Here is an 18,111-nt window from a genome sequence, read left to right on the forward strand (position 1 = left end):
CTTTTCAGTTGGCCAACATTTCTAAAAATCATTTTTTTGTATTGATCTTAAGTAATATTCGACTTTTCAGAGATACTGAATTTGGGATTTTCATTAGTTGTCAGTTATAATCATCACAATTAAAAGAAATAACACTTGAAATATATCAGTCAGTGTGTAATGAATTAATATAATATACAAGTTTCACTTTTTGAATGGAATTACTGAAATAAATCAACTTTTTGATGATATTCTAATTTTATGACCAGCACCTGTATATCCGGACAGACAGCTTGTACATTAAGTGGTGTATATCCGGACAGACTGTATGTTAAGAGGTGTGTATCCGGACAGACAGTATGTTAAGTGGTGTGTATCCGGACAGACAGTATGTTAAGTGGTGTATATCCAGACAGACAGTATGTTAAGTGGTGTATATCCGGACAGACAGTATGTTAAGAGGTGTGTATCCGGACAGACAGTACGTTAAGTGGTGTATATCCGGACCGACAGTATGTTAAGTGGTGTATATCCGGACAGACAGTATGTTAAGTGGCGTATATCCGGACAGACAGTATGTTAAGTGGTGTATATCCGGACCGACAGTATGTTAAGTGGTGTATATCCGGACAGACAGTATGTTAAGTGGTGTATATCCGGACAGACAGTATGTTAAGTGGCGTATATCCGGACAGACAGTACGTTAAGTGGCGTTTATCCGGACAGATAGTATGTTAAGTGGCGTATATCCGGACAGACAGTACGTTAAGTGGTGTATATCCGGACAGACAGTACGTTAAGTGGCGTATATCCGGACAGACAGTACGTTAAGTGGTGTATATCCGGACAGACAGTACGTTAAGTGGTGTATATCCGGACAGACAGCACGTTAAGTGGTGTATATCCGGACAGACAGTATGTTAAGTGGTGTATATCCGGACAGACAGTATGTACATTAAGTGGTGTATATCCGGACAGACAGTATGTACATTAAGTGGTGTATATCCGGACAGAGAGTATGTACATTAAGTGGTGTATATCCGGATAGAGAGTATGTACATTAAGTGGTGTATATCCGGACAGAGAGTTTGTACGTTAAGTGGTGTATGTCTGGACAGACAGTTTGTATGTTAAGTGGTGTATATCTGGACAGTTTGTATTGTAAATGTTGCATGTCTGAACAGACCGCTTGTCTGTTAAATGGCTTGAGTTGGACAGACACAGTGTGGATTGAGTGCCTGTGTGTATATCAGTAAAGGCAGAGCAGAGCAGCCAGCTCATGGCTGGAGAATACAGACAACCTTACTCATCAGTCTCTTTTGCTTGCCTGCAGGCGGCAGCTTTTGGGTAGAATGATCTTGCATTGTGTACTGCCTGACAAGATAGATGGAGCAATAAAATGAATGGGCAAATAAATACAGAGGCGTAATATAGACCTTAAGGTTAATTTGGTTTCCAGCTAGCCTAAATGGGGAACACTGGAATGACTTGCTACAAAAACAATGAATATGTGTAATATTCCTGTAATAGAATATAGGAAATAGTGTCAATAGAAATAATGTTGGCTGATTGTGTGTGTATTCAGTACCCTCTATAATGAATACTTCCCTAAGTAAATGTGATAGAGGCATATTAAACTCCAAAATGATTGTGAATCTACCCTTAAAACAGTGTCCTTCAGGTGGGAGAACACAGGAAGGGTTTTGAAACCACTTCTCCATACAGAAACTCTCCAGATCCTTGGTTCTCACTTGTGGACTCTCCTCTTCAGCTCAATGCACAGGTTTTCAATAGGATTTAGGTCAGGGGACTGTGAGGGGCATAACACAAGATTGATTGTATGGCCAATTTCTCATATGAAAATGTTTTATGCTTTGGATCATTGTCCAGCTGGAAGATCTATTAGTGACCGAGTTTTAGCCTCCGAGAAGAGGAAGGTTTGGGCCTAAATTTTCCTGTTGATCATCACAGGTTCCAGTGGTTTTACATGTCCAAATAGTGGAGATTGGTATTTTCAGATATGTAGCCATCTTTTTATAGCCATTGGTTGACTTGTGAAGGTCTCATTTCCCTTTTGACTCATTTTATTTGTTGATTTGTTGGAGAATGAATAAGGGAGTTTAGCTTGTGTGTCATCTCATAGTTAGGTCCTATATCCCAGTGAAAGAAATGTCATGGATGACTACTAAGGAGCTCCCAAAAATCTCAAGATACCTCAAGATTGTCTAGGACTGCTAATGATGGTGGCACACTTATTTTTTTTAATCCTTTGAACAACTTTATTTAGTTTCAGGTCAGATTCAAAAGATTTTCTGAGTTTAACATCAAACTGATGAAAAATAATGGCATTTTTCACAGCCTTTGATCTTCCTATTTGCCAATAATTCTGCAGGTCACTGTACATGCATGCTGATGGCAGCTAGTGTGCAGCAGTTTGGTGCAGCAGGCAAAAAAAACTAAACGGTTGCAAGATTAAAACCCAAACTGACAAGTCAAAATATCAGTCGTTCTGCCCCTGACAAAGAACAATTAAGCCAAATGGGTCCCCAGGGACCTAATATGTCAGCCACTGGCCTTTAAAACACATCTCCGATTTCAAAAAGCAGAAGTAACATTTCTGTTGAACTGCGTGTTGAACTGAGGACAAAATAATGTAATTGTATGATTATCGTACTCACCAGCCCAGCAGTGAGTGACGGTGCCGACTGGCCCAGGGACTGGTTCCTCATGCGGACCAGGTTGTTGGGGGGCTCTCCAGGAGGCTGCCAGGTTAGATGACTCACCCCACCGTGCATACTGCTGGAGAGGGGCAGGAGCTGCTTACCTACGGGGAGAGAACCAGACAACCTAGCTCGACTGTGGGATGACAGCTTAACCAAATCTGAAGGCAGAACTAATACGGCATGTATTGCAGTTTGAGGATCACGTTTCGGCCTGTTGTTGCTACAGACCAAAATACATTGACAACTGTTACTGAAGATCAGTTTTAAGTTGATAAAAAAAATGCAACACTAATGCAGGGAAAATATATAATACCTGATGAGTGCAATATGCAAACATGGCACAAACATTGATTTCAATCTTATAGTATGGGGTTGACTTTGGTATGGTACACAATACGGACATTCATAACAGGGTTCGAGCATCCTAGAAAGTTGTAAAAACTTCTTTAAGTTTCTCCATCTTGCTCCGGTGATGTTGATATGGGCTGATGTTGCAGTAGATGTGTCAACATGTTTGAAATGTTGTGTGTGTGTGTCTGTATGTGTGTCTATGCTGGGAAGGCTACTTTTATCAGGCAGTGGTGACATAAAGTTAATGTGTTATCAACACCTCTCTGTCTATCGTGGTTATAGTCAACTAGAATGTCAAAATGTTGCCAAACTGTAGGCTTAAACAAAAATAGGAGATTCTACAAAGTTAGTTCATCAATACCATCACTTGCAATTGTAGAACTAGCTGTTCATGGAGTTCGGCTCAGAAAACAACAGCTGGAAAAGCTCCAATAATTACTACAGTAGAAATGGTGACGTACACAAAGGCTCTTGTTAAAACAGATTATCCCCATCTATTTCTTTTAGCTCAATCAGATGTATTAAAGAAGCAGCCAACACATTGCAGGTAGATAGTCATTTAGAAAAGTTTCTTCTAATGTATTCATTCGGGATCACGTGCAAACTGTAGAAAGCCACCATACAGTACAGTAACGAATGTGCATCGCTACAGCCCAAATGAATACCGTTATTATGCAGGGGTGTGTGTTCCTCTTACCAGTCATAGCCATACTGCTACGCCGTGCACGGCCATCATCCTGGCTAAGCTGTCGCTGTAGTTTGGTCTTGTTGGCGGCAGGGGACAAGTCGGGGTTACTCAACTTCCTGAACAGCAGGGGAGGGGGCACGGCAAACTCATTCTGCAGAGGGACAGAGCAGAGGGACAGAGCAGAGGGACAGAGCGCAACCAAGGGAAGATGGACCAGTGGGGAGAGAGAGAGAGAGGGGGAAGAGAAAAACATAGGTGTTTAAGAAAACACAAAACTTGCTTATTAAACATATCTCCGACGTCTACTAGTTAGGCAGCCTTTCCTTGTCCCAGTCAGGCTAGGGAATGTGTGTGGCAGCATAGTCACGTCACGGTAAGTCAAACGCAACCCCACCCCAGTCAGTCAATGCAATGTCATGTAGCATAGAGAAAACCACACACAGACTATCAAGACCCTGCTAACAGCAAGGCCACATACACACTTCATGAACAATCAAACAGGGCTGTACAGCCCACCCAGACACACACCTGCTATTCATATTAAGGAGGCTGGGGTCTGCATCTCTGCAGACATACTTTTCAGAGCATATACACATCAAGTTTACCTAAAATAAAATGGGAAATCCTCAAGAATCAAAGTTTAACTACCTCTAACACCTAAATAAGTGTTTTATTTAGCGGGATTTAACCAGTTTTACTAATATACTAATATCTTTATATAGTAAAGTCCAAGCATATGCGCACACAAGCAAATGCACACTTCAATCAATCACTCTCTTAGTTGACAAACTGTGATGGATCATTTTTAAGCTGTGCCCTTTGCAAAGACCAGACACAGTTAAGTGTTGGTGAGCAGCTGGGACTGGCAGATTTTAGTTCCCTTTTAAAGGGCGGACAGTTCCTAAAGTGAGATAGCAATCTTGCTGCTGAGATCTCCAGAGACTGACACTCTGAGGATGTGATGTACAGCCAGTAAGATGAGTCAGACCTATTTGTTTAGCTTCGAAGGTCTTGGAAACATTCATCACCGTGGAAACCTGGCTTGGCCGCGGTCACTTCCTCCCCATTCCGCCAAACCAACCCCTGGCGTCGTGAGGGGTGTTCCAGGAACATCTGGAGATCCTGGTGTGTCAGAAGCAGCGCGGCTCCAAAACCGCCACTGGCCCAATGCACCCATTAAAAAGCTGGAGTGAATGTATCCGCTCCTCCTAACAAGGCCGCAAAGAGCAGCACAGCAAAACACTCGCCGCCAAAGACCCGGAGAACAACGCAAGATGCGAAAGATACTGCAAAAACACACAAAACCTAGCCTACCTACACAACGACAAACATGTGTATGCAAACAAAAGGCATAGTTAGTAACCTGAGGAGTCCCTATTCGAGTGTCACTGTCCATACTACACCAGCTAGGGTAAAAGTGGGGGGCGAATTTAATGTACTAACATGCATTTGTTTTGCCAAGGTAACTTGACTGTAAAGCACATACTCATTTAGCTAGAATAATTAGCCTAAAAAAAACACCAGATATTATGGTTTTTAGCTCTTATGATCTGATATACTAAGTACAGAACCCAACTAAATCAGCAAACGCTGATCAGCAGATCAGAAAGCAAAGAATGAGATTGAAAGTCAGATTGAAACAGTCGAAAACTGAGATGCGTTCTACCAAATGAAGCACTGGTCTAAGTATCCAAAATATATGGAGTGATCTTGGCATTACTAGCAATTACAAAGAACAGCTGAGCCCTATAAAGCTGAATGGTCGAGTGAGAATGCAGCATCCTAAAGACAGTGGATGAGAAAATTTGACTTCACTAGTCCCTATGAAGAGTGCATTTGACCAAACCGCTTTGTTCCTTTAGCGAGTAACAACTAACACCCCAACTTCTCCTTCACAATAAAAGCACCTCATGCTTGGCTTACCTTACTCCAATGCGGCATTGGCTGACCCTGTCTCTTGTCCTCTGTGGTGCTGCAGGACTTTCCTTCCCCCTCCCTCCTTCTATCCCAGGTTCATATGTTTTCCACAATGAGACGTCTCATCACTGCCTCCTGGCAGTGTCTCCTTCCAAGCCTCCACAATGAGGTTTTCCTCTGGCCCACTCTGAACGTCACGCCCCACCACCCCAATCAGCTGTGGTCAACAGTCTGAGGCCGGTGGTGAGACAATACCGTGACACCAGCCTGGACTGCCGACAGGAAGTTGATGTTCTCACCCGGGAATTACCATATATTCAGGGGATGACCAACATATCAGGCTGATACAGACATTTTTTGTCTATTCCCCCTTTGCTATCAGTCGCTGAGAGCAATTCTAAGTGTGTGAAGTGATGACTTTACTTTTAGTATTCTGTTATAGCTTTTTGAGGTTTTAGGCCGGGTGTCTTTATAATGACTTTGTACTAAATACTGAGGAAAAAACGTGCCCAGAAAAGCTAGCTCCAAAATATTTAGGCAAATTATGCTAGGAAACATTACAAATGGCTAAACCATTCATATATAACAAGCTTGCTACCTTAATAAACGCTACTATGCTAGGTAGTTGGCTAGAAAAAAAATTATACATACAGGTGCTGGTCATAAAATTAGAATAACATCAAAAACTTGATTTATTTCAGTATTTCCATTCAAAAACTTACATTTGTATAATGTATACATTCATTCCACACAGACTGATATATTTCAAGTTTTTATTTCTTTCAATTTTGATGATTATAACTGACAACTAATGAAAACCCCAAATTCAGTATCTCAGAAAATTAGAATATTGTGAAAAGGTTCAATATTGAAGACACCTGGTGCCACACTCTAATCAGCTAATTAACTCAAAACACCTACAAAGGCCTTTAAATGGTCTCTCAGTCTAGTTCTGTAGGCAACACAATCATGGGGAAGAGTGCTGACTTGACAGCTGTCCAAAAGACGACCATTGACACCTTGCACGAGGAGGGCAAGACACAAAAGATCATTGCTAAAAAGGCTGGCTGTTCACAGAGCTCTGTGTCCAAGCACATTAATAGAGAGGCAAAGGGAAGGAAAAGATGTGGTAGAAAAAAGTGTACAAGCAATAGGGATAACCGCACCCTGGAGAGGATTGTGAAACAAAACCCATTCAAAAATGTGGGGGAGATTCACAAAGAGTAGACTGCAGCTGGAGTCAGTGCTTCAAGAACCACCACGCACAGACGTATGCAAGACATGGGTTTCAGCTGTCGCATTCCTTGTGTCAAGCCACTCTTGAACAAGACACAGCGTCAGAAGCGTCTCGCCTGGGCTAAAGACAAAAAGGACCGGACTGCTGCTGCGTGGTCCAAAGTTATGTTCTCTGATGAGTAAGTACCTTTTGCATTTCCTTTGGAAATCAAGGTCCCAGAGTCTGGAGGAAGAGAGGAGAGGCACAGAATCCACATTGCTTGAAGTCCAGTGTAAAGTTTCCACAGTCAGCCATGCCATCTGCTGGTGTTGGTCCGCTGTGTTTTTCTGAGGTCCAAGGTCAACACAGCCATCTACCAGGAAGTTTTAGAGCACTTCATGCTTCCTGCTGCTGACCAACTTTATGCAGATTTCATTTTCCAACAGGACTTGGCACCTGCACACAGTGCCAAAGCTACCAGTACCTGGTTTAAGGACCATGGTATCCCTGTCCTTAATTGGCCAGCAAACTCACTTGACCGTAACCCTATAGAAAATCTATGGGGTATTGTGAAGAGGAAGCTGCGATACGCCAGACCCAACAATGCAGAAGAGCTAAAGGCCACTATCAGAGCAACCTGGGCTCTCATAACACCTGAGCAGTGCCACAGACTGATTGACTCCATGCCACGCCGCATTGCTGCAGTAATTCAGGCAAAAGGAGTCCCAACTAAGTATTGAGTGCTGTACATGCTCATACTTGTCATGTTCATACTTTTCAGGTGGACAACATTTCTAAAAATCCTTTTTTTGTATTGGTCTTAAGTAATATCCTAATTTTCAGAGATACTGAATTTGGGATTTTCATTAGTTGTCAGTTATAATCATCACAATTAAAAGAAATAAACATTTGAAATATATCAGTCTGTGTGGAATGAATGAATATAATATACAAGTTTCACTTTTTGAATGGAATTACTGACATAAATCAACTTTTTGATGATATTCTAATTATATGACCAGCACCTGAACATTCAGCCCCACTGACCCTAATTAATTGGTATCACTAGTACAAGTCCCAGGCAAGGCTAAGTATGGCAGAGCAAAGACTCATAGTGGATACTGGCTGAATGACCTTTGCAGCCCCAAAAGTGTCCACTCACGTAGCAGTGACCTCCATATGAAACACGGTATGGTATAGTCATTACCAAAGACATCGTGAGTTCAACTCCAACCTCGGGAAAAGACGAGACATAACAGACAGATAGAAAACAACCCACAGCCGAAACCCAGAGAGAGGGGGCCGACAGAAGAGGATGAGTGGGTCGCGCTGTTAAGCCCCACTGGCCACCCCAGACCTGGCTGGGATGGGAAAGACCACAGGCTTGTAAAGTCAAAAAAAAAAACAGGACCGACTATTCAAATGTTCACAAACCACATAACCACTGTGTGAACAACGCAGGCAAGCCTATGTTATGTTGTAAACAATGCACACTCAATTCCTGGATGCCCGTTATCTCTGGACTTTCACATGTTCAACGGTCAGTGTGCATGTCCATGTGAAAGCGCTCAGCTCAACCCTTGGCCCTATTAGTACCACTAACGTCAATTCACTATCACCTTCACACATTAACGTATTGATTTAAATAATGCTGTATGGAGCCCATTGTCAACCCATCAAACTGCTTCTTGTGATGTAATCAATTCAATCTGGAATGTGGCTTGAGCTTTAAAAGAAAGAAAGCTGTAATTATTTATTTAACACTCAAGATCACTGTAGAACATTAATAACTAGATAAAAGCTATTCAGAGATGATAATGGATCTATATTATTTTTTACTGAAAGGTATTTTCTGGGCCACAAATCACACTCAATCATACTGTCTCCTCAACATTAGAAATCCCTTTTAACATTTTCTTGTCTAGCTGGTCTGCGCAAAGAAGGAAAATCAAGAACGGAGAGAAAACATCAACATGCTAACGCAACGATTCCCTTCAACAGCCTAGCCACACTGTTCTTCGAATCCGTCTAAACAGTGGAGACACAGCATGCGTTAAAAACCCCACCGTGCTGCCGGTCTTGCCTTCAAATCTAAACACACGCTACAAAGCGGCATCAACACCGACACAAGCCAAAAGTTCCCGTTGACCGCAGACTGCAGCCGTGACCGCAGACTGCAGCTCAACATACTTCTTCCCAAATGAAATCGGCCTCTACATTTACGTTGGTATGTTGTTGTTCCGCTAGAGGTAACACACACTGATGCTCCATTACCACTACTTAGGACGGAACAGTTGGCTCATTACCCACCGTGGACCAAGGCCAAACACTGCTGTCGCGATGATGAATCTTGGGATACACACACATTTTGCTGGAAGACAACACGCATCAATGTCGTGCTAAAATACATGAGCTGAATGCAGCCACAGTAGAGTGCCCTCCATTAGCATACAGCTTGTATATGGAGACAGAGAGTAAGGTCAGTCCAGAGGACAGCAGCGTGATGGGGAGAGGGCCTAGTGTTCCATGGTTCCATCACTTCCACAGGCAAGGATGAGGGTCATAATCTAGGGAAAATAGACTGCTGTTTAGTTTAACCAGTAGTTCAAAGATCTATGGCCATGAATTGAAACAAACTGGTTATTGTGCAAAATGATGCTTCATAATATGGTGGAGTATATTCACTGATCGTTTACTCCTTATGTGGATGCTCGCACATAGAAAAAGCCCTCCATGACAGGATCAAACATAACAGCATAGTTTAACGTTACTCAAAGTCAAGAAACCCAGCACACTAACACCCATCTGTAGGGTGCTGACTCCAGGTACAGTCAGAAAAGCTAGGAGCAGTAGTAGGTACGTAAAACACGTGCCTCATTAAATCCCTGCATCTCTCCAACCGTCCTTCACTCGTCATGTACTTACTAGGGATGTGAACATTCAATTTAAATTAGAATTGTTGACACTTAAACAATCCTGTTTTTTCAACAACAACAAAAATGTGCAGACTGCTTTCCTAGCTGGCCTGCTCACAAGTGTTTGTTGAGTCTCAGTGATATGTTGGACAGAATATCCTACTAATAAAATTGAGGACAGGACCTGCTTTAAGAAAGTTGTTAGATAATTTAAGCCAAAAAATGCAAGACATGCAAGCAGGCAATTATTTTGTACCTGTCAAATAGGCATGTTTCTTTTGTTCCCTGCAGTTTTTCCGTAGGTCCTAAGCGTACATGATAAAGGCTCTATGTTCTCTGTCAATATAGGCTACTAAATAAAATCAAGTATAATTATTTAATGAATATATGTTTTGGTAATTAAAGCACTTTCTTACAACATTTTAGGAACTAAAGTTTTATTTAAACTTTACCCAGGCCTTAATAACCTACAATCCATGCTACAACACAGAACAGGCGTTTTTAAAAAATATTCTGTGAAGCAAAGCCATCAGTGTGTCTGCTGGAGCAAGACTGAGCTCCAGGTACACCATATGTAATGGTTCCAACATGACCCGAGTCGGAGAGAGAGCAGATCACCGCATTACCACCCTGCATTCCCATTCCTGGTGTTTCCCCGGATCAGAGACCAGATGCTGCTGGAACAAGTCCTGGAAGACCCGTAGGACACACTTCTCTCCAGGCTAGAAAGTCTATACCAATTCCCCAAGGCAGCGAGAGGGACAATGCATATGTGGTGGCCATTCTGACTGCACGTTGGATGATCGTGTTGATTTAATGTGGTCCCTAAAGATCCCATGGATTTCTGGGTAGAGTAAGGTTGTAGATTCCAGTGACCTGGCTCAATGTCCAAAGGCTCATGCAACTCATCTCCTACAGTAACGTATAGGTGGTTTATTTCATTTTTGAGGCACCACACATACAGGTCCCAGACCTTGTGTATCCCAGCATGAATTACAGCGCTGATTGCTGGTTGGGATTAGAGGGGAACTCATCCTGGCTGAACTCTGGACACCCTGCACATGATAATCATGCTTTAATCCGGATGAAACAAAATCATTGGCTTTCTAGTTAGCGGTTCATGGTGGTTCTACAACATGCAGCAGCAACAACTTTTTTGTAATGATACTAGTTTAGTAATTAAGAGGAAATTACAGACTTTACCCAAATTATAAAGTTTTAAAAAAGGAACTGAGGGTCAAAGGAGTTTGAGTTAACCATAAACTTTATTTTTTCTTTCTTTTTGTTTGTTACACAGATTGAGAAGTTTCACCATAGTAACACATGAGTTGCAGTAGAGGAAGACATACAGTGGGTACAGCAAGTCAGCCAACACAACAGTGTATGTAGCATTGTTTAATGGTCTCCATCAGTAGACTATGAGAGAGTAGGTACATGTTGAACTGGAATGCAAAATTGCAGAGAAACGGTCTGGACAGGTACCAATGAGCTCCACTCCACTGGCCCGACAGGTTTTTTTACCTGCCTAGGGCTAGTGGGCCATCATTCGTCAGATCCAGAGTTACTCAGTCGTCCATATGCATGTGTTGAAAGCTTCTCTTTTGGCGCTTTTTCAATGCATGGTACCAGCTTGCCTCGACTCTACCCGCTTTGGGAGCTTTTCCACTGCATGGTACCAGCTCGACTCGGCTCGCCTCTTGCTTTTCCAACTCCAATGCGACACACACGGGAACATTAATGGAGATTATCGTACATCTGATACCGGCGAAAAGCGAGCATTTGCTGGCTAACGTAAACCCTACAGTGAAAAGTAAAACATATTGAATGAACCCCATCATTTTTTTTTTAAACATCAAATGGCAAATCAAAAGTAAACAAAATCTGGATAACATGGTCACAGACCCAGTTTGAAAAACTTTGAAAATGTAGAATAGAATTATCGCCCTGCAGCATAGAAAATTACGTAACTGCACTGTTTTGTTAGATTTAAGTGTATACACCTTACAAATCAACACCAACACATTTAAAACAACCTACATAACCCATTGATCTCGATTAAAAGGTATTAATAATTGCGTTATTAATTGCCGGCTATAATACCACGTCGACTGACTCAATAGTAGCCTACTGTAAACAAGGCAGCGTTTGTACCGGTAGTAGCGAGGAAGCACGCGTGAGCAATACATTTGGTCTTAATATATTGCGGACTGCAAAAATAGAAAGATTGGTAGGCTGTTTCTCTATGGTTCGACATTACTATTTTGATCAGTGCAATATATGCCAGATAGTCTATAGAAAACCCCTGGAGGAAAAAGACGAAGTCCTTTTGTAGGCTACAAAAACAGCGCGTATTTTGCGTCCCTCACGGGGATAACGAGTTGATTTCAACGCCAGTTTATATGTCCAAACCAAGAGGAGTTTTGGGGAAATACGATGGCTCAAATTACGAGTCTGGTCCTATGCACTGGTACTGAAATTAACCCATATCAATGCAAGGAATCCTGGGACAGACCCGCAAAGACGCGCCGTTCTCGTATCTGACAATGGGCGGCTAAAAAGCAGAACTGCTTGTTTTGCTTTGCTGCACGCTTTGAGTCAATCTTGTCCAATCAGAAGTCTCCTGTGTTTCCACTTTTGGTATCGCCTCAGCTCGCTTAGAACCTCAACGTAGTAGGTACTGAAAAGGGTATCTGGTACCAGGTACTATCCCAACTTTTGGCCAGTGGAAAAGCTAAAAAGGTGAACCGAGTCGAGCTGGTACCATGCAATGGAAAAGCTCCCAAAGCGGGTAGATTCGAGGCGAGTCGGTACATGCAGTGGAAAAGCGTCATTTGTCTCCTAATGCTGTAATAGTGACAGTTGTAGTTCCCTATCCCAGTCCGGTACTAAACTTCTTAGCAACTCTTCAGGGCCCACATATCATACATTAATAAAGGTGAATCTGAGCATGGAGTTAGATTTTTAGAGCAGAAGACACCTTTACAGTAGGTAACGTTAGACAATACCAGTCCCAGTCTCAATCGCAAGGAAGCAATAGCAAGAGTAAGAAAGCGGGAGAGCTAACGTTTGAGTAAAACATTACAAAATAGCTAGCCATTTTAGCCATCCACATCAGAGTCAATAATATAATAATATATCCCTCCCATATCAGCTAAAAATACCTGGCCTGTTTTGGTCCCACACAAAAAAAACTAATGGCTAGCGAGTTGATTCCGGAAGGTTATAACATTTTACAATAGGCTGCAATCACCTCGCCCAGGTTTCCACTCCTTTCAGTCAAAGATATCAGAATGGAACCAAGCTACAAAACCGCCCCCAGTACTCCACCCCACAAAAAAACAAAAAAAAAACCATCAGCAACACCACATTTTGATATCTTCCGTCTCCATGAGGTCTGTATCAGCCCATAGTCAATAGAGTCAACCCACCTGTTGTTTACCCCAGTCAGAGGGCAAGGCAAGGCAAGATAAGAGCCTACTGAGAGGGCAGATAGCCAGCTAATACACTTGTTAATGCTAGGATAGGAGAGCACAGGGGAGCAACAGAAACAGATAGCGGCTCCAGAGGCTACTGAGGTCTAAAGATGATGTTTTGCACAGTGCACATTGGAGTGGAAGGCGTGGTATGGTTTGAAGTCCTACCACTCCATATATCAAAAGGATCAGAAAAAACAAACATTTCTAAATACATCTCACAAGGTACCTAAAAAATCATAATACCAGCAGCAACCAGACTTGCTTGACAGAGAGCACCCCGTTAGTTACCAGGTAAACTTGTTTAAGTGAGTAGGGATTGTTTCTCGTTGCTAGTAAGAAAACATCTTTATTTAAATATTATATAAATTCTATTTAAATGAAATAGTTCTCAAGACAATTGTAGAAGTCTAAACGGTCACTTCAGACTCACCGAAGCGTGCACTTCACTGACCTTTAGCCAGTACAACTGTAACCCATTGGTAGACACCATGTAAGCACAGACCCAGACAACGTACAAAACAACAGCAGCCAAGACAAAAGCAGCCGTCCTGACTTTGGTTCCTGTTTAAGGGCCATTGTTTATTACAAGCTTCAATTAATCAAGGTTGCACATGCGTGTTGGAAACACTAGGGGGGGGGAGGGGGGAATGATATTAGAAGATGTTTACCCTCTACACATACCAGGAGCCAGAGGCCCACTGAGAGAGAAGACAGAAGAGCTGCTCCCTCCCAGTGTTTCTGATTCTGCCAGTAGAGTTCCAACACAGCTAGACACCTCTGCTTCCTGGTGGCTGACAGCAGTGGCCTTTCACTAGGATGGAACCTTGTCTGGGGTCTGCTGTGCCGCACAATGCTTCGAGATTCATGGACTCATTACAGACTAGCTGCTCCTAGGACACACCAATGGCCAAATATCACCCCTTTATTACATCGTCTTGTCTGTAACCCCATATGCCTCTCATCATCCTTACAGAACAACACTTGTCTTCTACTTATTCTCCTTGTTCTACTGTATGGCCCCTCTCCTACTGAACGGTACACCAAATTATCATCAGCTGTCAAAGTCCTCATGGCAGCCTCTCAACACTCTGGGCACAAAATTCTTAGGGCTGCACTAGGCTCATTCTAGCACACAGTAATTAAAGCTGCCTTTAACTAGGCTGGCAAAGGATAATAAAACAGTGGTTTCATTAAAGACGCAACAATGACTGAACAGATGAACTGAGAGACTTATGGAGAAAGGATGGTGGAAGATAAAGAAATAACTGAATGACTGACAAAATAATATATACCGGGGGTCTTCCAGACAAATTTTTATCTCATGGCCTGAGATTAGACTGAATTTTCAACTAACTGACTGGTCTAAATTTAAAACGTCCTACATGTTTCAATAAAACCAAGTTATTTTATACTTTAAGCCAATGTTTTAGAAGAAGCTTCCTCACCTGACTCACTGTAGCTGTTAGTCTTAACATTCAGACACTATAATGTCACTCCTAATGGTTCTGAATCCCAATAGAGTACAAAAAGTTCCTTCTAACTATTTGAGAAGTAATATCGAAGCATGAATCAAAAAGTTCTGTTTAACCTTCAAACCAGCAGAGGGAGTCAATTAAACAGAGCACGTTGGTTATATTTATGAATCATAATCAATGTCCACCGCGGGAATATGCGATTTGATCCAGTGCTTCCTGTACCGCTAGGCAAAACAAGTCCAGTGTAGTTCGGCTCCACTGTAACAATACAAGCTGAGGCTAGTGATAAGGTAGCTAGGATACTACTTAAGGCTCAGCCTATAAACGCATTGATAAAACAGAAAATGTATAATTTCTTTTTACATAATATAGGGTAAACTTCCTGATTAAGCCCACCAAATCCGCTTTTAAGAAATGTTTTATATACACTGCCCCAATTTAAGTGAGAACATTTTAGTCAAAATGAAAGCCTAATCTCTCATTAGAAGTGTCCATAATAAAATGTTGAAGGTTAAATACTATACTAATCTTCTAAACTTAGTAAACAAGTCACTTTCAGGATTTACCACTGGACTCAATCTGATGACATCCCTGCTGGGCATCAATGCTCAGCTGCTCCTTCACTCTCAGCTTTAGCAATGTTCTGTCTACTCCATATTGTTTTGCCACAGATATGAGAATTTGCATTTTTCCCACCCTGTACAGCTCCTATCAAGTGTGAGCATGAACTGTAATTTTATCATGTTTTAGTCATCTCAAACTAAACCTCACCTGAAAAGTAGGCCTAAAGATTGTTCATGTTAGGATAGAATACAGGCCTATCCAGAATGAATTGACCTACGCAGTGTGACTGATAATTAAATATGGGTATTAATTATCTGAATTGCAGAGGTGATTTATCAGATGAGGTGAAAATTAAGAAGGAAAATGGTCCAAATGTCAAAAGGAAAGAAATTCCCATTAAAAGACAGTCAAGTGGCTTAATGGGAGCAGGTGGGCTTAAAGGGAACATCAGTGAATTCATGGTTAAGAGACAGAATATTTTATTTTTTATATGAAATATATCTATATATGGTGCACTGACATAACATGAAAAGTATAAACTTATCATGGAGAGAAGTATTAGCTATACTCAAATACATCCACCCCAGACAGTGTGATATTTTTGCCTGCGTCCCCTATAAGCCCATCAGGTAAAAATTGTAATACATTTTTTTATAGATAAGATCCAACAAAAAAATCCAAAAGAAAACGTCTAAGAAATCTGCTTGGTTTATAAAGCTGCTGTGATGTGGTGGAGGAGGGGCAGTATAAATGGCTGAGCAACACACAGAAACACAAGATTTCATTAGCATTTAGAACTGCCTACGCTGGACCACAGGAGTAATAGAGTGGAGAAATAGCCTATTGAGTTAATGGGTTTTCACATGGTGTGCAGGGAGGGAAGAAGATAAGGTTGTGCTGCAGACGGACGCTGCCAATTCCACCATTGGGCTTTCTGCCAGCGAGTAGACCCAGTGGATTAGTGTTGTGTCTGGCCCTCTATACCACCTAGTACAGATAGGAAGCTGAGACAGACAGACAGGATTCAGGCGTGTTACTTTACCAGAGGGACTCCACAAGGTGGTCGTTTTGGTAGAGGCGGGATATGTTGTAATTTCATAGAACCTCAATCCCTGTAGTGACGAGCTAAGATTATCAATATCACTGTTTAAAAAGTTGAAAAAGCAAAATGGTTCCAGACACTGACTATTACGATTGGAATAAAGAAAAATAAAGGCTCTGCTCTCTGCACTACTGGAGTAAAGTCAGTGCATCATGATGAGGAGGATTCAAAACAGAAGCAATATTATGGTCTGGAATACATCTTCATCTTCTACAAAAATTGTCCTGATGACAAATCCATTTACATGAGATGCAAATACAATTTTCTATTCACACTAGCTGAAGGTCCAGAGGTATACCTCAGGGCTCAACACGTGTGCGGAGTGCTTTGACTATCCTACTGTCCTGGAAGAACTAATATGGGGCTCTCTGCTGAACAAGTACTGTTCATGGAGATACAATTATTTTTGAGGTGCCGGTGGGAGATTTCTTTTAGTGGCTTCCAATTACTAAATATTTCCTGATTCTGTTTATACATGGAACAAACTTCATGTCACAGCTCATTCCATTCCATTACATACTGAGCGAGGTATCATTTTTAGGCCTCAGTAGCCTGGAGGAGTATGTCAGGTAAAAATACCAAATTACTTAACGGGAAGGTTGCCTGCGACAATTAAAGTTTTCACCTGTTCACACTATGAAAAAAAAAGGTCAAATCTGGCCACTAGTCTCGTCAATCTAGATAAAACTAACATTGTATAAACACGGTGTTAACTACTGATGTGAGTTGGGACATGCTGCATTCTATGCTTCCAGACATCAACAGACATCTACTATGATTTGCTGACGCAGTGGGACAGGTAGTTGTCCTAGCACTTCCATGTCAATTTGCATAACTCCACCATGGATGTCAGCTTGAGGGTGATAAAAACATATGGAATACAATGACATAGGCCAGTAGTATTCAAATGTCCAGCAGGGATTACATTTCTTTCAGAAAGAAAAGGGTATTTCTTTATTTATACTATTTTCCACATTGTGGAGAAATAGTGAAAACATAAAAAATATGAAATAACACAAAGAATAGCGTAACTATAGTAACCAAAAAAAATTCTAACATGTTTTATTATTTTCTTCAAAGTAGCCACTGTTTGCCTTGATAAAAGTGTTGCAAAGTCTAAGCATTCTCTATACCAGCTTCATGAGGCAGTCACCTAGAACCCGTTTCCAACCGTCTTAAAGGATTTCCCACATAATGCTGAATACTTGTTGGCTGCTTTTCCTACAGCCTGTGGTCCAACCCATCCCAAACCATCTCAATTGGGTTGAGTTTGGGTGATTGTAGAGGCCATGTCATCTGATGCAGCACTCCATCACTCCCCTTCTTGTCTGTTAGCCATTACCCAGCTTGAATGTCCTGCTGAACAATAAATTATATTCCCACTAAGCGCAAACCAGATGGGAAGGCATATTGCTGCAGAATGCTGTGGTAGTCATGCTAGTTGAGAGTGCTTCGATCTATAAATTAATCACCAAGTTTCACTAGCAAAGCAACCCCACACCATCACACCTTCTCCTAGCAGAGATCATACTTTCACCCACTCCGCATCTCACAAACACAGCAGTTGGAAGCAAAAATCACAACATTGGACAGATTTCCACCAGGGCGCTAAAACAGTCCCTTCTTATTGGTGACCATCAGTAGACGCTCTTGGAAAAGAGATTTTTAATCTCAATGAGCCTATCCTGGTAAAATAAAAGTTTAA

At 41.7% G+C, this 18,111-nt stretch overlaps 1 protein-coding gene across 1 annotated transcript in view; it reads right to left on the reverse strand.

Annotated features, from left to right (window-relative positions):
- Positions 1–18,111, reverse strand: part of mast2 (microtubule associated serine/threonine kinase 2) — a 146,738-nt gene that overhangs the window by 110,557 nt on the left and 18,070 nt on the right. The window contains 2 exon segments of the mRNA XM_010872513.4: positions 2,658–2,803; positions 3,751–3,892. Coding sequence (XP_010870815.3) covers positions 2,658–2,803; positions 3,751–3,892 — 288 coding nt within the window.

The sequence above is a fragment of the Esox lucius genome, chromosome 8 (genome assembly GCF_011004845.1).
Source record: "Esox lucius isolate fEsoLuc1 chromosome 8, fEsoLuc1.pri, whole genome shotgun sequence".
Taxonomy (NCBI): Eukaryota; Metazoa; Chordata; class Actinopteri; order Esociformes; family Esocidae; genus Esox; species Esox lucius.